The sequence below is a fragment of the Girardinichthys multiradiatus genome, chromosome 14 (assembly GCF_021462225.1).
Source record: "Girardinichthys multiradiatus isolate DD_20200921_A chromosome 14, DD_fGirMul_XY1, whole genome shotgun sequence".
Taxonomy (NCBI): domain Eukaryota; kingdom Metazoa; phylum Chordata; class Actinopteri; order Cyprinodontiformes; family Goodeidae; genus Girardinichthys; species Girardinichthys multiradiatus.
Genome location: NC_061807.1, coordinates 17,112,927 through 17,134,034, shown reverse-complemented (window position 1 = coordinate 17,134,034; position 21,108 = coordinate 17,112,927). Strand labels below are relative to the sequence as shown.

At 40.9% G+C, this 21,108-nt stretch overlaps 1 protein-coding gene across 1 annotated transcript; it reads right to left on the bottom strand.

The window, feature by feature from the left end:
- Positions 1–1,205: 1,205 nt before the first annotated feature.
- On the bottom strand, positions 1,206–20,341 carry wrap53 (WD repeat containing, antisense to TP53). Its single transcript, XM_047386348.1, has 11 exons — positions 20,121–20,341; positions 18,630–19,025; positions 18,322–18,508; positions 17,230–17,325; positions 16,812–16,920; positions 13,769–13,857; positions 9,241–9,464; positions 6,186–6,397; positions 4,263–4,366; positions 4,009–4,152; positions 1,206–2,724 (listed from the first exon to the last, which is right to left on the bottom strand). The coding sequence occupies exons 2-11, from the start codon at positions 18,877–18,879 to the stop codon at positions 2,472–2,474; spliced, it is 1,668 nt and encodes a 555-aa protein (XP_047242304.1). The 5' UTR covers positions 18,880–19,025; positions 20,121–20,341; the 3' UTR covers positions 1,206–2,471.
- Between the last annotated feature and the right edge of the window lie 767 nt (positions 20,342–21,108).

The following is a 21,108-nucleotide window of genomic DNA, read 5'->3' as shown; positions in this document are numbered from 1 at the left end:
TGAAGTGTTTTACATGTAGGCCAACATTTTTTATTTTGTTTCATCCGACCAGAAAGTACAGTACGGTAAATGTTGGAGGGAGCGTAAATGTTAAGTTCTGGTAAAACAACATACTTCACATCCAGTATAATAATAATAAAAAAAAAAAGACAGAAGTACTATGAGCTAGATTGACAAAGTTACAGCTAAATGAACTCAAAGATGTCAGGAACAATTAGTAGGAAGAAAGCACCTAAAAAGCATGGCAGTGGTGGAGTAATGATTTGGGATTTTTTGGCTACGGCACCTCGTTAGTTTGACTATGAGCTCTTTTTTATGCCAAAACATTCGAGTCAAATGTGAGACGATGAGTTTGACAGCTGAACCTCTGCCCAAACTGGGTTGTCAGCAGGACAATGATCCCAAACAGAGCAGCAGAAACAAACAGAAAAGAATCAAGGCGTAACAATGGCCCAGTCAAAGTTCAGAACTCAAATCTTAATGAAATAAGAGAGCTGTGCAGCAACTAATGTCTAAAAATCTTAATGAAGTGAAGCAAATCAATAAAGAAGGGGTGTAAATTTATCTAGGACGGAGTTTAAGACAAAGCCATGCTGAAAATCACTGGAGTTACTGCTGCTAAAGGGCTCTTCTACAAACATATCAATCATGTTTTATGACTTCAGTGACAGTCATGGAAACTTTGTTTTCCACACAACCAGTGGTGTTGATGCGTTATAGCTCACTGCCCAGGGCAGCTCAGCCCTCAGGTTTCCTTACACAGAGCTTCCTTTAGATTATTACAGTTTACGCAGTAAAGTATCTCGGCTCAGAAAACAAGAATGAAGAGCAGAACTGGCCAGGAGAACAAATCTATCTTGTAAACCTTCATTAGATGCTCCCTTTCATGCACACCTCCAGATCAGCCAGTTATTACATGTTTGAGAAATGAGCTTCAGTCATCACGCCTCTGGATTATTTTGGTGCTTAGCATTTTTCTTTTTGTGCCCCCCCTCCTAATATTTCTCCATCTTGTTTCGTTTCTCTCCTTAGGCAGAGACGGTTGCTAAGCAACCTGCTCAACATGTCCCCCACTGTTCCAGATGATCAGATACACGAGTGTTTGTCCGTTTGGGGTGGAGGGGGACCTTTAGGGCTCTGAGCATCATCTTGTATTCATAAGATCTCTGATGTAGATTTAACAGAAAAAAAAGCAAGTCAATGAATCATATGATAGATATGAGTTTAATTCACTTCAGCTTGGATTAAAGCATCAGAAAGCCACTTCAGACATCTATCCAGAGACTTGTTTGGCATCTTCAAGCCCCGCATGGTTCTGAGTGACCCTTAGTAGAGAATACATTGGTGTATTATCACCGAGTGGAAATAATAATGCTTGGCAACATGTACAAGTGCAGAGGCGTTAAAAACTGATTAATTTCTATGTGTCTAATTATAAAAAGGCATATGTTGGATAGATAAACCTGCACAGATGCCTTGCAGCAAGGAGACATATTTAAAAATGATGAGTTTTGTGTTTCTCAGTCACCACGCACACGTACAAACAGTAGACAAAAATAACGCATACTCGATTAGCGGCTGCACCCACTTATTAAAGACTTTCACAGAGCGTAACAGAGTTAATCTGGCTGCTCGCAGACGGGACATTCAGAGAATCAGGACGGCGTTACAAAAATATACATCTGTGGGCATGCACTGCGACACAGCTCGGTACACTGGCTGCTTTACAAAGGACACGGTAAGAAAAACAGGAGACTCCTGGTTTATAAAAGCAAAGCTCAGGGAAACAAATGGCACTTATTGTTACTGTAGCAGAGAGCGATCTCCAGGGCAGCGTTGGACACAAACACACAGAAATACTCCCACGGTTACAGCTCCGGTCAAAGGACACACACAAATACACACCGAACACAGACACAAGCTTTCACTGAGAATTCAAGCAATTCAAGCAGCAGATTAGTGAATTAAAATAACCAAAGTAAACCGATTTTCACTTAAAGTTAGATTTGATCTGGAATGAACTAGTTAAATTGTCATGTACTGGGTTCTAATCCAGCCAGATAAAACGCTGAAGGCCTGTCATTTATGGAGCCAAATCAGGCTGGATATGTTGAATTTAGGGTTCCAAAGTAGTCTGGCAAAGTCAGGACATTTATTTTCCAGGTCTGACAAAAGGATTGAAAAGAATGGAAAACTATTTGTCTGTTCATCCATCTGTACATCACACATTCTTCCATCCATCCATCCTGAAAAATGTGTAGGAACCCTGTTTCCTCACTGAATCAGTGTCTCTGTAACTACTGCTTAAATTAAAAAATAATACGGGACTCTGTTTATTTGCGCTGTAAACCGGCAGCTAGAAATGTATCTTGTGCTCGACAGCAGAACTAAAACACTGAGTAACTGATATTTCTGTTTCCTTTAAGAAAAACTAAAGATATCAAAGGTGCAGCACCATCTGTGTGCTCTGGTTAAACTAATGGGACGCTCGAGGCTTCCACGGCTGCTGCGTTCTGGTCTTGGCTCTCCTCAGCAATTGGGCTCAGTGGTCCGGCCCACCACAGTGTCAGAGCATTGTCCTGCCGGATCTCCTGCTGCAGCGTTACTACTCCCCCCCCTCCTCCTCCTTCGGTGTCGGAGGCAGAGTCGCCCTCGCTGTCGGTGGGCCAGGGGAACTGCCGCTGTCCGCTGGATGTGGCCAGAATCGGCATAAAGGGATGAACGCTGAGAAAAGGAGGCGGGACACGATTAACAAGACCCAGTTTATCATTCATGAAGATTAAAAACACACGAGCCACAGCCACATCATTAGGGACATACTAATTAGATTCATTTGACTATCATGTTCAGCACTATCTCTTTCTGTCTTTTCCCCTAGTCCTTGAATGCATCGTGGACAGTCAGAATTTACAGCAACCGCTTGACTGGTCACTGAATGTTTAGCTAAATGGGCCATGACTGGTAAATGGTCGGCTCTAAAATCAAAAGGTTCAAAAATCTGTACTTTTTTCCTATCAGTGAACGCACCATACCTAGATTATTGTAACACCACCACCCTTCAGTGTGAAAGCTCTTACTGAGTGAAGACTCAAAATCACCTGTTTTCATTTTCAGCTAGTTAGAAGAAGTCAGTATTTTCTGACATGTCTCCAAATATCACTGATTCAAGGCTTCAAGCAATTTAATTTTCTTATGGTGTCAAACTAAAGTTTTAAGAGACAAATCAGTCAAATATAGTTGGGTCAAAACCTTGCAAAAACCAGAAAGCTGAATTTGTTCAAATATTTGCAAGCAGTTCATCTCCAATAACTTTAGATTTTTATTTAAAGTCTAACGTTCCTTCATCCATGAAAGAAAAACCTGATATTTGTTTAATATTGACAAAGCAGAACTTAATGTATTTGAATTTATATCAAGTATTTTTTCAAGTATGACAGTTGCCTCACAGCCATCTTATAGAAAACTAAACTAATGTTCATCAGCTCCATTTATTAGAGGAGAATTTACTAAACAATGAATTTCCACTCAGCAACAGTGATATTTCTGGGCTGCTCTGATACTGAAGTAACAACCTGCAGTAAAAGTAGACGCTGATCACGCTGGAAGATCCTGTTATGCGTCTTGTTTTGGTAAAAGATAATTGGGAGCTCCAAACAGTAACACACAGCAGGACAATCAGTCAGTAGAAGAGCAAGAGAGCCATAAAATGAAAGTAAATGATCCAAGTTTGACAGTTCCCTTTATTCCTTCTAATCATCATTGCTTTTGTTCTGCTGTTAATTTCTAGAAGTGCGATACAATCATTCATGCTTCTTACAACCAAAAACTTTCATTTTAAGCTCTTCAATTATGTATTGTTGTTACTGTGAAGCTCTCTCTGTGGTGGGTAACTGGGGCAAACTAAATTAATAGCAGTCAGGAAAACGATTTGGGAGCAAGTGGGTGAATAAATCTGCTCTAGACTGAATCAGAAGTCTTGTGTTTTATCAGCGAGTGAAGTGATAATACCTGATGCCGTTGGTGCAATCCCAGTGGGCCTGGATGCGGATCTGTGGCTGCAGGAGCTCCTCGTTTCCATCAGGAGGCGCTGTCTGAGTGTCCCAGACAGACACGACTCCCTCTGTGTCTCCGCTCAGCAGGTACCTGCCTGATCTGGACGCAGAGAAAGAATGTAACATTAATGCAATGCAACAATCAAACGATGAGGTGACTGGGTGAATACAAACCGCTATGCAGAGTTCTGGTCGGGAGGATCAACTTACTGGTCCAGGTCGAAGTAGATGCGCTGGTTAGTGGCCACATTCCTCTTGAGAGAAAACACAACTTTCCCCGGGTCCCTCAGGTCCCAGCACAAGATTTCTGGATCCTAGAACAGAGCAGACATGTCCTCCTTGTTTTTACCTCACTGTAGGTTACCATGACTACATGAATCAGACACAGAAAAAAACCGCTGCCATAACCCTGACCTTAAATCGACCTTTAACTGTTCCACAATTGTCAGATTACCATCACAAACTTCAGTGTTTGACATTTTAAGTGTCAAACCAACAAAATAGGCCACAATATTAAAGAGGAAGGAAATGATGGTTTTTAAAATACTTTACAAATAAAAGTCTGGACAGTGTGGTGTGTCTGTGTACTGGGGCTGCAACTAACCAGTATTTTACTAATCAATTCATCTGCTTAATAGATTTTTTTATTTTTTGTACACAATTTAAACCAGGTGAAACTAATGCTTTGCCACCTGAGGAGTTCTGGATAGATATATTTACAGACAAAGAAGGTTTTTTTTTTTAAATCTTAAACACAAAATGTATATTTGTTTGTACGATTTTGGCCTAATTACTGAGTGGATTATTCTTTTAGGAAATGGCGTGTTTAAGAGTCTGTATACTCCAGGTAACAATTATTTACTAAATTCACAATTAATCTGATCCATTGTTTCAGCGCTACATTTTACAGTAAATGTCCTGTATACATACTTCCTGTATAGTCCGAGGACGACAAAGCGCTTTACACTACAATCAGTCATCCACCCATTCACACACCGACAGTGGTAAACTACATTGTAGCTTGGGCCAGACTGACAGAAGTGATGATGCCATACAATTGGCACCACTGGGCCCTCTGACCACCATCAGCAGGCAAGGAGGATGAAGTGTCTTGCCCAAGGACACAACGACTGAGACAAATGGAGCAGGGGTTCGAACCGGCGACCCACCGGTTACAGGACGAACCCCTACCACCGTCGCCTCTGGTAAAGCTTTCTTCACATTTAAACAGAAATCAGCTCTATATTCTATAACTTTGACTAAGGTTCAGAAATGAGCTTCGCATGCAGAGACTGAAACTTTCCCCTGTTGGAAGGTGGACCTCTGACCCCGTGTCAGGTCATGTTTTCTTACAGGATCTTCCAGCATTAAGCTCCATGCATCTTCCCCTCGACTCTGAACAGTTTCCCCGTCGCCGCTGAAGGAAAGCATCCCCCCACTCTTTGCTGCTCATATCATATAAAAGTACAATAAAGTTCTATGAAGGTGGCGACATGTGGAAAACCCATTAGATTTACTGTCATTTCTTTTCTGTTTACGGTTTAGATCTTTGCCGTTTATTTTCCAAAAGAAGCCTGATTACTCGCCAATTTAAATAACTAAAACCTTTCTGATTCCGACGCCCTAAACCTCCACCAATGGCGACGTGTTTGCGGACACTCACCACAATTTCCCATTTAATTGCCTGACTCGACCTTGGTGTTTACTCATATGTTTGAACACGCTGTCATAATAAAAACCGCTCAGATTTTTTGCCCCGTGGTGAACAAAACGTTTGCGCCCGACATTGATCGTGACCTTATTGTCAAAAGAACGCGGTTATTTTGGTTTCTGTGCGGATAAAGCTGCCAAATTCCAAGACACCTGAGACAAGTTAGCATATCTGGAAAAATAATTATCTGCTTACAGCCACAGCTGATGAAAACCAGAGCACCAAAAAAAACCTGAAACATGAGTTTCATTAAGCAGCTTTAAGGTTTTCTGACACACAGGAAACTGTGAAACACACTAATGTCCTAATTGGGATCATCACATGCTAAGAAAAACAACATGACTGCATGAAAAGTAGCAGCAGCAGCATCATCATCATTTCCTGTGGGCCTATTTTCGACATGCTTCTGTGCGTGCGCCGACCTTGCGCCCGCCGGTGTACAGGTAGTTGCCATCAGGGGAGAAGAGCAGATGGGTGAGGCCTCCGTGGTGGCGGGTGGGCAGCAGGGCCAGCAGGGTGCCGTCCTGACAGGAATAGAGGCCGGCGCAACGGGAGTACGAGCCGCAGGCGTAAACCGACTGGCACGGGCTGAAGGCGAAGCAGGAGATGATGCCGCTCTGGCCTTGTTTCTTCACTGAGAGAGAGAGAGACAGCGGCGTGTAGCACAGTGATTAACTTTTTACACCTGAGACCATTTCTGTTCAGATGGATTCAAATCAGACGTTTTGGTAGCAATGATATTCTTCACTGCATCATAAATTTTACACTTGACTCCAAAAAAAAATAAAATATCTCCAGTCAGGGTGAGAGAAAAAAAAAAAGAGTGCATCCTCTTTCAGTTCTAAGGTTTTATGTATTAGGACATAAAACATGATCTTGGTTTATTAGGTTCTAAAACTATTTAAATCCAACCTCAACTGTACAAAAATACACAGAAGTACTTCACATGGTCGATATAGTTAAACACAGTGGAGACCAAGCAGCAGTTACTATTAATAGTCGTGTTTTGTATGACTTTATCAGTCTATGGCATCGTCACTGAAGAACCTCGGCCTACTTCTTATAAAACATTGCATCGCCTCAGTGATGTTTGAGCATGTGTTTCCTCACAACTATTTTAAGGTCTCAGCACAGCCTTTCAATCAGGTTTAGGTCTGAACTTTGACTAGACCATCGTGACACCTTGGTTCTTTTCTTTTTCAGTCCTTCTGCTGTAGATCTGCTGCTGCCGTTGGGATCACGGGCCTTTTGATGACCCAGATTGGGCCAACCTTCAGCTGTCGGACAGAAGGTCTCGTTTATGCCTCCTAAGAATGCTTTGGAACAGGGAGGAGTTCATGGCTGACTCAATGACTGGAAGGAGTCCAGGTCCTGAGTAGGGCAAAAACAATTAATCGGATTAATAATGATTAATTGATTATTGAAATAATCGTCGACTAATTTAGTCATCGAATAACCGAGAATACATCCTCTAAAACATGCCATTTGCTGAAAGGATTCAAAGCAGTAATTAAGCTACAATTTTACATAAAAATTTACATTTTGCATTTAAGATGAGAAACCTTCTTTGTCTGTAAATATGTTCTATCCAGAACAGAGCTTAGCTTCAACTTCACCTGGTTCAAATCCTGTAATAAAATCTCATTAAGCGCCTCTTGAAATCATATTATTAATCGTAAAAACAGTTAATTAATCAGCAAACTAATTGTTAGTTGCAGCCCTAGTCCTGAGGTACCAAATCAGGCCCAAATCACCAACCCACCACCACTGAGCTTCACAGCAGGTATGAGGAGTTTCTGCTGATTTCCCTCCAAACAGCTCAGCGCATTACATTGGTTTGGTCCAAAGGTCTTGTTGTGCATTCAGAAGCGATTGTGCATGCCAAAGGTTTGTGGCCATATTCAACACGGTTAAAATCTTGATATTATCTCCTGCCACACGATACGATTGCAGACGCACAATAAAAAGACAGCAAGTCAGAGGTGTTATCACTCTTCTTACTAAACTCCGATACGGAAAAGAAGGAAAGGAGACATCTGTGGCTGGCACCGTTCGCTTTTTGTCATGAGAGCGCTACAAATCGGTTGTCGATGTACGCGTCACACTGAATGACCACAGGCTTATGCTAATGAACAGATATTGTTTCCTTGACGAAATGTGCCGTCTAAAACAGTCAATAATCTCTCAGCGTTAAACCGTCCCGTGAACAAGTCCGGTCAGGACGTTTAAGATTTAACGTGCTAACTGAAGCCAGTAGACTGAGATGGAGGACGGAGTTTCTCTGAGAATTACACAGTAGGATTTTCAGTGAGTTTTGGTCTTTAACCTCCTCCACTTATAAATAATTTGTTATTGTTGAATGGACTTTAAATTAATTGGAGATGACCTTATAACCCCTCCCAGATGGATGGGCAGAGAACACTGCGTTCCTAAGGTCATTGCTGTTGTCTTTCTGCCCTGGCCTTGTGCAATGTTCTTACGATGCTTTAATCAAGTGAATTTGAATGGCAGCACCTGGCTGCTCCTTTGCTCTTAAATCCCCAGAAAGAAGCAAGGATGCTCTTCTTCGTTTAGTAAATAATGAAAGTGAAGTCTCTGTTCTTGAACTGATTGCAGAATCTGCTAAAGATATTATGTCCTGATTGGTTAGAACCTTGAAACTGAAAGAGGGCGCGTCTTCTTTGCTTTTGGATGACATATTTTGTCCTCTCCATGACCTTCTCTTTACTAAAAGACAACAACAAAAAGTCATCCATCTTCCTGCATATGCTGGCACTTTATGTGAAAAACAATAAGAAATTAGTTCAGGAGAGAAATAAAAGCAACCTTTGACTTGAAAAAATAAAAACAACATTTACTGACATTTTCAAACGTTATTGTTCTGGTGCGGGATTTTTCCTTCCATTAAGTACAAAGAAAAAAACCTCCATCCGTATAAACTGACTGTGGTTAATGTCAGCGCATCTAAAATCACTTTGAACAAACAGAAGCTGTTTGAAGAGCGTGACAGAAACGAGGAATTCATCACAGTAAACATCTCGCTCTCTTTAGCTGTTGTCTGAGGAACATAATAAAAACTCTGCTTGTTGGTTCGTTCAAGGAAACGTCAGCCTGAGAGATGTGACAGCGAGCTGTCAAGCTGCTGCAGCTTATTGAAAACAGCAGACAACTGACTTCAGACGAGGGGTTTTATGAAGGCCCCGTCACTTATAGCCTCTGTGAAGGTTTGATTTTCCGGGAATAAAAGGAACGTATGTTGCCATCAAATTTTAGTCGTCTTTTCTTTACCAGAAGAGCCTGAAATGTCTTAACAGCAGAGTTTGAACACTATGATCAGTAATTATTATAATAATTAGCTTTAATGGGAGTGGTAATGGTTAAAGACAAATCATAGTTTAAATTACGATAACCCCCCCCTAAAGTTTTAAAGGATAATTCAAAACCGTCATGTTTAAGGTGAAAACCAGTAAGACTGACCCACAGTGGGGCGTTCCTCGCAGTCTCTGCCCGGACGCTCCGTGCAGAAGACTCGGACCATTTTTTCAAAGCCGCAGTACAGCTGCTCCCCGTCTGGCGAGAAGCAGAGCGAGTGGGCCGCCGTCAGCTCGTCCAAGTGGTTGTAGGGTCGGAAGCTGGCTCGCACTTTGCCGTAAAACGCATCCCACACGTGCACTGGGTTGTCACGGCTGCTGCTGGCCAGACTGAGGAAGGGGACGGGAAAACACGATAACGGAGGGGGGGTGTTAAGAAAAAAAAAAAAAAAAACATTTAGCAAATTCTTAAGCTTAAGTTTTTTTAGTCAAAATGTGGAAATGTTCTGTATGGACTCTGTATTAAAAAATATATATTTTTAAACCGGTTTGAAATTCTGTGTTTCTCATTGATTCCAAGACATTATGGTTAAAATGAAACACAGGAATGCGACAGCTGTAGCCCATGTCATGGATACATCTGCATTTCTGGCTCCTGAAGCACCAACTAAAACTGCAGATCATGCTTTTTGGCCACAAGGGTGCGGTTATCCCTATTACTTCATTTACATGTCATTTCTTCCTTTCACTAAACTTTCCAATAATAGAACAGCGGTCTGAAGAGCCAGCTTTTATTAGCAGAACATTTTCAGTCACAACAAGGAATTTCTCTATAAAAAATCTTTTATTTCTCCAATGTAATATTTCAATTTTTTGAAAAAGAGAATTTAGGGGTTTTATTAACTATAAGCTATAGTCATAATTAAAAATAACCTAAATAAGTGAAATATATCCCTCTGTGTGTAAAGATTCTATCAACGTTCCACATTTAAACATAAATCTCTAAAATAAACTATATTCTTTTAGTTACTGTGCTGATTGACCAGAAGCACATGAAAACATTAAATCAATGCAGTTTTCTTAGCTTAAAAAGGTTCAACAAAACGTAAAAGCATTTTCACCAGATTGTTGTCTCAAAATAAATCAGCTCCCTTCATTTTGGTATCGTCGTAACATCAGATCGAGTGAAGCTGAAGAGTCCGGCTCAAACGTTTCCGGGTCCAATTCCTACAACCGACCGTTCTAATGTTGGCCATGTCATTATGACCCGTCTCTTCCATTGTGTAAAATGGGACTACACACCAGGAAAGCTGGCAAATACAATACTATGACTGAATATTGTCATAATACTATTTAATTATGATCAATCCACATATTCTTATTTTCATTCCAGTGCCCCCACCAATCGTTGCGAGCTTTAGCATCTCCGCCACTATAAACACACATCAAGTGTTGGTGTTGATGGCGGGGAAATTTTACCCAACAGGTCAAATGTAATATTGGCACTTAGAATGTAATATCCTACCAGATATTGCGACCCAAATAGTCTTTTGGGATTGTGACATTGCACACATTGATAGTGTGACGACTGCCATTTGACACACTGTGCAGCTCTACGTATAAACTAATCATTGCACACTGCGCATTAACAGCTATGAGTTATTGAAATAAAGAAAAATAGTCATGAAAATGTTCAAAGATAGGGTATAATTTGGTTCTGATTATTTTCAGAAAAGTGGTGTTAAGCTCCATTTCCATTTATTTTGGTTCTGATCCCAGATTGGGGCAGTTGATACTCAATAAACAGAACATGATTATGACCTCTGATCGAACCAAAATAACAGTGGAGTCCTGCTGGTAGAAAATACGTTTTATCAATAAAACCTCGTTTCCTCACAGCAGAATATCAGAAGAATACAGGAAACTACTTTCAGCCGATCGATGTCGGAGCGGGCCCATCTCATTTTACACAGAAGAATGAGCAACTCAGCTGTAATCCAGTATTGGCACAGGGGGCTGAACACAAACGCACGGCCCACTTCACATGTTTATTTGTAACAGCACACCAATACCATGTAGGGTTTTCCTTCCACTTCAGTCTCACCTGCTACATTTTGTTGGTCTATCACATAAAATTACTTTGAAGCTTCTGGTTTTAGCTAAGAGTTTGTGGATAAACAGAAGCCAGCAAACCGATCAACTCTAAGTAGCGATAAAACAAGTTGAAACCACCATCAGCCTGGATTTGGCCCAGAAACTCAGCATATGACTGGAATCACACGAGTAACGAGGAAAAACTGGAAATATTCTCTGTCCATTAATCTGATGCAAAAAAAAAAAAAACTTGAAACTTCAGAAATGTTTCTCTTTGGGATATGAAAGAGAAGCCATAAATCACAACATTTGTGTCACTTCTAAAACATTTGGCAGCACTGAGCTGAATAAACAGTTTATTAGAGACAGATTATTTAAAACACCAAGGACTCCTAATAATATATCTGAACTGCAGCTGAAGGCGTTTCTCTGGACAGACATTCATGAAATAAGAACATTTACAGGAACAGACAGAAAAAAATGCTTAGTGTGTAAAAAATATTAAAACACATGCAAACCAAGCCGCCTGTCAGTGTGCTCTGAAATCTTATTTTCTCATTTGAAAAACCTAACTTTTCTTGGATTCGTGCTGTTGTTTCCAGCATCAGCTGCTGCACACCTGCCTGAGCGTATCAAGGCATGAGAACAAATACTCAGCGCCCGTGCTATGCCTCATTATAAGAGACAAGTCGCATTGATTCAAATCAGGGCCGGAGTCAGTCTGTGCCGTGCCTTTTGAAGTGTAATTATTGAGCCCCAAACAAATGCTGAAACATCGCCTCGCTGGCTCGCTCAGACAAAAGGAAATTAGCCCCGGCCTCTGCTGCGTTGCTCCGTTATGGCCCCTGTGAGCTGCCGCTTTATTCCAGTGCTGGGAAATGCCCAATTATAATGCTAGACCGCTGCTAGCTTGGAGCGATGCCTGGAACCGGGCGCTGCTCTATGGAGCCATAACAACGACCCTTATTCCCTCCCTGTAGGAGGGGGGCATCTGAAACATGCAGCGCTTGGTTCCATTTGGTTTTCTGTAATAATATATCATCTGAAGCATAGGTGGAGGTGATCTGCTGTCTGCTCCATCCTGGCATAAACACACACATAAGACGTTTGTTGATCATCCCCATTTTTATACAACTATCATCTCCACTCTCCAGCCCTCCTCCCCTCTCTCAGTCAGGGCTGAAATCATGGAGTGGTGTCAGCGCTGGGGTCTGATCAGAGGGAGCAGCCGCAGGGTGGGTGGAGGTTTGTTGAACAGGAGGAGATGCGGGGAAACCTGCCAGGAGCTTGACCCCAGCTCGTTAGCTCGACCCTGAAGGTCTTGGTGCAGGTTCTGAGAAAGAAGCCTGGGTGTTGCCGATGCTGGCACTGGACCTGCATGCAGTGATGTCACAATTACGAGAAGAGGAAGATGAAAACAGGATCCTCTTCTCGGCATAAGGTGTTGTGCCTGGTTCTGGAGTGCTTTTCATGAGCCGAAATCGCATTGAAACACGTCGTTGGACTCAAAGGAGACAGGAAGGAGGCCAACGCTCGACTCATAATGAGCGACATCAGAACGCTTTGACAGCTTTTATTTCCCAGACATCACAACCAGCTCCCATAATGAGCGCAAAAATCCTGAAGATCAAGGAGGATCTCTGAACGTATCAACCGCCATTTAGTTTAACTACACCCCACTGAAACACGCTCGCCATTAATCCCAGTTTCTTCTGTTTTTGTTTCTTTTCACAAATAAATAAGCCAGATAAAACTATTTTAATATCAAAGATAATCTGAGTAAATTCAACAAGCAGTTTTGGAATCATGATTTTATTTATTAAGGGGGAAAAAAATAATCCAAACCAACCTTTTTGTGAAAAAGCAATTTCCCGCTGTGCCTGATCACAGGTTGTGCGACAACCGCCATCAAGTGTTTGTGATAACTGGTGAGGAGACTTTTATCCCCACTTCTCATTCCAGATTTGTTCCAAAAACCTTTCTTTTGTTTTTAGCGAGCTTTTCCGTGGTGGACTTGCCGGTGTGGAACAGGTCATCCTCGTCCTGTATACTCCAAGCACATTTCAGTTTACGGTGATAAAGTGAAGGCTGGACATTCTCCTTCAGGATTTTCTGCTGAAGAGCAGAATTTATGGTTCCATCAATCACAACAAGTGGTCCAGGTCCTGAAGCAGTCCCAGACCATCACACTACCACTACTGTGTCTGGCTGAAATGTGTTCATATATATATATATATATCGGGGGCATGTGTCTGAGGGAGATGGTTTTACACCTGAACGCTGGGCTGTAACGCAGATATGTCCCAAGCTGGACCGTTTGAACCAATAGGAAAATTCAACTGCAGTAGCCACTGTTCAACCCAAAGAGGGCAGCACTAAGACGGTTTTAGGGCAAATATTGCAGAATTAAGCAAGTTTACATGAAAATGTAAAAGAAAATCCTGCACATTAACAAAAAGACGGCACCCTTGAGGCCCAATTTATACTGGTTATCTAAAAACTAAAAGTTGATTTGGGGTTTAGTTCCACTTTAAGGCTTATATCCAACTGTTGGAAGCTTATGGTTAAAGAATGGCTTGGAAATATCAGCCTCAACTCACAAACATGTGTCTGGCTCCAACGAGTTCATCTTTGGGAACCAGCAGTAGTCGTAAACCGTGTCTCCTTCAGCCATCCGGAGCACGGGACTCTGGAACAGGAAGACCAGAACACACGTTAAATGTGAATTAGTTTGGATATGACACACCACTCCATGCTGCACACATGTGGTCACATCTGGTATTTACAAACGTCTTTATATTTCAGTAAATAAAACTAAAGCTCACACGGCCCAGCTTTTACATGTCTTAAAAACCAATTTTAGGAAAACCCAAGAAATAAACTTTGATATTTTTTTTATTTATTAGGGTAAAAACCAAGGCATTATTGGCATAGCACATGCTCCTGCATGATAGAAAGTTAATTTGAAGATAAACGTGGAGTCAGGAGAATTAAATCAATGACAGTCAGGTGTAAGGATGAATCCTATTTTAGCTGAGGATTAACATATCAGATTCTAGTCCTTCCAGTAAAGTGTATTAAGGCATGAAATGAGATTTCCAAGGACCTCAGTAAAAGAGCTGCAATAAATTTTCCTTCGGAGTTTAAAAGACTGCTTAATAGTGTGCAAAGAGAGGAGAGGCTGTAAGCTGAAGGTATGGGGGAACAAAAGAGGACAAAGCTAGTATGACCCAGATATAAGTTACCCAAAATGGGTGTACAGTTAAGAACAATGTGGGTTTGCCTTTTTCTCTTTCAGGAAGACAACTTTTGAGCAGCTTTAAAAAGAGGAAATGCTGAAAACAAATGCAGAATCCAGCCTTTAAAATAAGGATGGAGATGGTTTTATATCACGTTATTCTGATCGAGCCACGAGGCTTAGATATTTAGAGAAAGCAAACCTTCATCCACAATCAGACAAATAAAAGACATTTAAAACACTGGGGTTTGTTTCCTGTGAAGAAATTGGTTGACCAACAAAAAGTCGCTCCAAGTTCAATTAATGTAAAACTGGCTTCAAACATGCGTTGTGTTCAGCACTTCAACAGAGGTCAAAGTTCTTGTTATAATAATGGAAATGATGTGGAGAGCTTATGGGGAAAGCCATCAGTAGTCCAGAGCTTTAAACTGGTTTTTATTAGGTAACGAGTCTCACAACTATTCTGCATTTTCCTCATATAATCACCAGCTGAGACGTTTTCTTTCATTTGTTGGGCTGGAAAATCTGACGGTTTTACATCACCTCTTTGCTTAAGAATAAAACGGTAGAAGAAGGAAAAAAATCTGAATCGTTCATAAATTTCTAAGTACCGCTGTATGGTATTAAAGGCAATAAAACAGGCTAATACTAGCAGTAAAATTCAAAGGCCGACGGCTGCCTTTAAGAAAGAAAGAAATCAAGCTCAATTCTCTCCTCTCGTGAAAAAGGCTGGGAGATCTTTGTGGAGGAAAATGGATTACATTTCAATTATTTTTGCTCAGTGATCCAAATCTGCCAGCCTGTAATAGAAAAAGAGAGATTGGCTCTGAACTCGATATTTTCTCAAAATCATAAAACACGCAACAACCGTTTTTCTTCTACCTGTTAAATCCTCAGGAATACATTTTTATATGACTCGAAATGTGGCCGGATGGATTGGTGCGTCTGTGGAAAAGGGGGAGACGGTCAGGTGAGAGGATGTATGAATGGGTGAGGAGGCAGATATATCTAGGCCAATGGGTGGATGATTGGCTTGTTTAAAAGGTGGGATGAATGAGTGGTTTAGGGGTTGGTTGGTTAGTTGGCCTTCGCCACAAAGACTGGCACAGACACGAACATCCTCGCTTAAAAAGAACAAGAATCACCACGGTTGGTCTGATAACCACGATCAAAAACGATGCCACAAAAAGATAAAGCCAACACACATGTCCAGTACTCCCAGACCTTCTACAGCTTGATAACCTAAAATCAATTACTGCTTCTCTTTGACGCTATAAATACATTCAACCTATAAAGCTGCTGCTTATCTGTCACCAGATAAACAGTGATATTCAGTAAGAAATACAGCATGGCTTCAGTGTACCAGGTTGCTGCATGCTGACGTATGCTTCTAGGGCAGGGGTCTACGACCTGTGGCTGTGGAGCTGCAAGCGACTCCTGATCACTTTGGCTAAAACTGATGAAGAAACCAACTAATGTTCTAAATATAGACAATAAAGTATGAAAGTAGGTTTTAGTAGTTTTTCAGTTTTTTTCTTTGGAATAACTGGACTGAATTAACACAACAGAATGACAATAAAAGCACCAGTAAAAAATTATTTTCCCTGTCATTACGTTGGAAACTATCTGCTTATTTTTTTTACATAATTTTCCACAATTATCAACATGCCAGAGAAGAAAGTATCCATCCTCTTTTTGCAAAAGTTTTAGGTTTTTCTTTATTTAAAGCCTAGCCACAGAAATAAAACTGTGATTCTTTGAAAATAACAAATATCTTTTAGGACATATTTATCAAAAATTCGAAGTTGTCTCTTTCCAAAAGACCATGTAACATTTGTGGCTCTAAACGAGTTTTATTTAGCTGGACTGAGGGCAAAAACAGCTCTTTGGATAATAAAGGTTGCAGACCCCTGTCCTACAGGAATGGATGAGTTGGTGGGTGGGAGCGATGGATGGATATTGCTTCACTTCACTGAAGCACCTGATTAATATTGAGGCAGTGTTTTTGGTTTTTTTTAATAACCAGACTAAAGCATACACAGACATGTCCGACATTCCCAAGACTCACTTTCTAACTATTAAGCATGACATCTGAACATGAAACCACAAACTGTTACCCTGAAAGTCACTTTATTCTGTCCTAAACTGTACAACTGAGTCTTAAAAAAACCCCGAAAAAACACCCGAGGTGTGCATGTCGGTCCCCATTAATAAATAAGAGTGTTTAAAGCTCCGTCATGAAAGTAAAAGGAAGTACACAAACACACCAGCTGATGCTAAAGGAAATTTTTAAAAAAAAGAATCCGATTTTAGCATCTCCTGAGTTGGTGGAAAATGGTGCTAGTTAATATTTTTGAAACAGATTTAGCCTCACATCCCTAAATATTCCCTGAGAGTAAACTCACCATCTCTGGGATCAAGTCCCAGCTGTAGCTGTAAATCTCTGGAGGGAGGTTGTACACACGGAGGATGTTGTCGGCACTGTTGGTCAGGATGCAGGAACCATCAGGAGCCCTGTGTTAATAGAACAGGAGATGGTTTGCTTACTGAGGGCAACTTTTATCGTGTTGAATTAGCAGTCAATAATCTTGTCTCCTTAAAACAATTAAGTTAACTTCTGTAACGCCTAAATAAATAACGTGGAGGTTCTCCTTTACCTTTTGTTTGGATGGAAGGAAGACATTTACCAAATTTAAACTGGCTTACAAGTTTGAACCAAAAAAACGCAACAAAATATGAAAAATTACGAATTATATATGGAGCTGCTCAGAAAAACACCAGTTATGTTGCATTTCGTTCATGTTTGAACTAAATCCGGATTACCATTTGCAGCCTTTCAGATAATTCTCTGGAAAGCTGGAGTACTCAGTCCAGGAACCAGTCAGCATCGAGGGGTTCTGGGTAAAATCCAAGTCAAGGCTGGGAGGGATGGCGTCAAGCAGCCACAGACAGACAGAGAGAGAGAGGAACAAATGAGACCCAGACATAAAACTTCATCCATGCCAATAAAGTTTCACCAGCACATTTAGTTGTTGATCAGAAAATCAAGAAATCTCCTGGAAAAGGCAAGAAACCATTGTAGAGATTCAACTAAGACTATTGTAGAGATTCAACTAAGACTTTTCAAATCAGATTAATTTAAAATGTATTACTGAATAAACACGATGCGTAAAATAGCAATAAACAGAAATACGACAATTTGAATTTTTATAATAAATAACTCACTTTTAAACGAAATTCCACTCAACAGGTTGTTTCTATCGTTTTTCTCCTGATCTTGCTGCCGTATTAACTAATGGAGTCTAGGGCTGCGCCATGTTAGGAAACGGTGAAATAGTGATATCATGTTTGAATACGGTGCTTAAGGTTGCAATATATATTACACAAAGTCTATCTATATTGCACTATTAATATTGCAAACGTTTGCTCAGAATGTAATAATTGTTGCTAAACGTGCCAGTCAGGAGTCTCCTTGCAGTAGATGCCCACACACAGATCACACAATGCAGATTTATCACAAGGGATGTCATCAGTGCAACATATATCACTATTATCACCACTGCCAGATTTTCTAATATATCTAATATATATATATATATATATATATAAATAATAACAGCCCTAACTGCGATGAGGGTTGTGATTAAACCATGTTTTTCTCACTATTCCTTCTTGTCAATCCTGTCTCAACCACTTTGGACTGATGGGGGCGCTACAACAGTACAGGTCAGGAAAAATGACTGAAAATTGTATTTTATTTTCAGACCAAATACAGAAAAAGAAACTCCACCCTGCTTGGAACAGCCCTTCCTGCTGCGTTGTTTCTGTCTGCTACATCTTCTATGAGACCTTTTAACTGAGGCTTATTTCATAAATTCATATTAAAGAAAATTAGAACAACATCATCTCTCTTACTGTTGTCCTGGTGTGGGGCTTTCTGCAGCATCGTCACCATCGTGCTCTTCCTTTCGTCTAATATCTTCTCCTTCTGGAACATCAGGTCCTCCATCTCCATTCTGATGGCATTCTTCTACATCTCCACGGACTGTTAGCTCTTCCTCTCTCTGCTCTTCCCCCTCAGGTTGTTGTAGCTCCCTCGTTTCTACAAAAAAAAAAAAAAAGCAAACATAATGCTGTGTAGGTACTGAACCTCTGCCACACTTCCAAAACCTGTGTGGGATGTTATTTTTAAACACATGAAACTGTTAAAACAAGCATTTTACTTTGTGGAGATGTGCTTTTGTTTTCCTGTGCGGAGCCAGACTCTGTTGTTATTCCATCATGGACGTCATAAAGTCCCTGCTCTTCTTCACTCATCCTGGACCGCTTGGCAGGAAGCCCATCCTCCGGGGTCTCCTGTTCTACCTGACAGAGTAAAGGTGGGGCCTGTTGAGGGGGCTCGCCGTCTGCCTCAGAGTCCTGCCCCGCAGTGGCCACACCTCCACTCTCTCCCCCTCCAGCTGAGTCGGACATGGCTTTATCAGTCCTTCTTCCGGTGTTTTAAGGCCCTGAGTCCTGCAGGTGGCTGTCAGACGTGGGTGAGGTAGGTACTACTGGGATAGTGCTTCCTCCTGCAGTGTGGATGGCTGAGTCGGTCGGGGTTTGAGGACATCACCCACCTGGAGAGAACGTGAAGTGGGTAAAGATGAGAGCCCAGTTTTCAAGGCAGACTCCGAGGAAAATATTTGCTTGTTTCAACTACTATTAACGACAGTTTGTCCCCTTGTTGCAAGATCGATCTCATTCTAGCCGTGAGATAAAATCATGTTTGGTGCTTTCGGCGTTACTTACAATAGTATTGAGTAAATGATTTTGACACCCCTGATTAAGACTCAAATATCCCCCTGTCTTCTTCAACCACCCCACTGAATAAATGTAATCACATTTAGGGCTGAAACAATTAACGGGATTAATCGATTACTGAAATAATTAAACTAATTTACTAATCGAATATTCGTTTTCTGGAGTATACAGACTCTACATGCCATATGCTGAAAGAACAACCCACTCAGAGCAGTAATTAAGCTAAAACTGTTTAAAAAATAATATAAACATTTTACATTTAATATGAAAAATCTTCTTTGACAGATTACTTATTAAGCTAAATAATCGTTAGGTGCAGTCCTAATCAATTTAAAGGTAGAATTAGTAAGACTAGTCTACTGCAATAATGAATACATTTTAAGGCTGCCAACAAATTTGTCCCCGCCTGTATAGAAATGCTTCCGGTGCCATGTCCATCTAATGTAAGGTTGAATGTTGCTAAGGGTCTGTTTTGAAGTAGTTGTTGCCTTTTACTCAAACTGGACACGACGATAATGGATTAATTAGGAGTTGGACAAACATATGCAGTTCGCGTCAGAACGACGTATCAATTTGTGCACGTTAGCAAACTGCGGCCTCGGCAAACGTCGGCAAAACTAGCAGAAAAGGTGTCCGAAAACCTGCCCTTCCCGACACCTGTGGCTAGTCGTGAAATGTCCGATACTTCAAACGGGCTGTCGTGCTTTTAATTTAACAGTAGAACACATTAAAAAAAAAACTTGCGTGGTCCCCCCACTCACCCTGTTTTTGTTTTACGCCATATTAATAATGACGGGAGAGGAGGCTAATGACTTGGAATTGTATTTTTGTCCGTTAACAAAGAAAACAGCCACCAAGCTCCGCTTAGCAGTTAGCATTAGCTTGTGCTAACAGCCCCTGGAACTACCTACCTGCTGTAGCTCTCCTTACTGTTGACGCTGAGCTTCGTGGCCGTTTTCCTCTCTGCGGCTTCAAATGTTAACACAGGCACGAAGAAAACAAAAAGCCAAGAAAAACTAGTCGACGTTTTCTTTGCAGGGAACTTCTGTGCTGTTCACCAGCTCGTCGAGAAGTTGTAAACACAAGTAGGCAGCCATGTGTTTGGAACTATCGCGAGAATTCGGTTCAACAGATTTGAGATTTGTTCTCCCCTCAGTGGAGAGTTTCCTCCACAAACACTGCAGGGATTTATTTGAATAATGAGTAGTTGTGTCATTTATCCGTTAGTTATTCAATTCAAAAGGTTAAACTTGTAGAAATTACACACGTTTTCAAGCGTCTATGCTTTTTATTTCGAAGATAATGGCTTTCAGCAATTAAAACCTAAATGTTGGTGAGAAAATCTGAAATACATAAGACTCAGAAGTAACACGTGATTTTTAATACAGAAATGCTATTTCTAACACAATCATGGAAGAGACTGTTGATTTCACTGACAAGGGGAAGCCACAAAAGGTCATTGCTAAAGAAGCTGGATGTTCAGTCTTGCATCCAAGCACGTTAAATAAAAGTTTAGTGGAAGGAAAAACTAAAGTCGCAAAAGGAGGACACAGCTATTGAAGTATGTGAAACAAAGTCCATCCTAAACCAGAGATGACATCAGAACTGTGTTATCTGGTCTAAGAAAAGAAACAAAAATTTAACTGTTGTTCAGTGGTCCAAAGTACTATTTAAATGAAAGCGATTTTTCCATTAAGTTTAGAAATCAAGTTTTCACTGAGTGGATGAAGAGTGGATATTGAGAAGTTTCCAGTCAGAGGGGATTTGGGGAGTCATGCCATCTGCTGGTGTTGGTCCACTGTGTTTCACAAAGTCCAAGGTCAGTACAGGTGTTCACCAGGAAATTTTGCTTCTGGTCCTTACATGCAGCACTGATTCAGAAATGTATGCAAAAGGAGC

Excerpts from the sequence above, each read along its gene's own strand:
- wrap53 (XM_047386348.1), bottom strand. The coding sequence starts at position 18,879 with ATGTCCGACTCAGCTGGAGGGGGAGAGAGTGGAGGTGTGGCCACTGCG. Across the intron at positions 17,326-18,321 it reads AGCCCCACACCAGGACAACA|CCTTGACTTGGATTTTACCC; the intron begins GTAAGAGAGATG and ends CATCCCTCCCAG. Across the intron at positions 2,725-4,008 it reads GATTGCACCAACGGCATCAG|CGTTCATCCCTTTATGCCGA; the intron begins GTATTATCACTT and ends TCCTTTTCTCAG.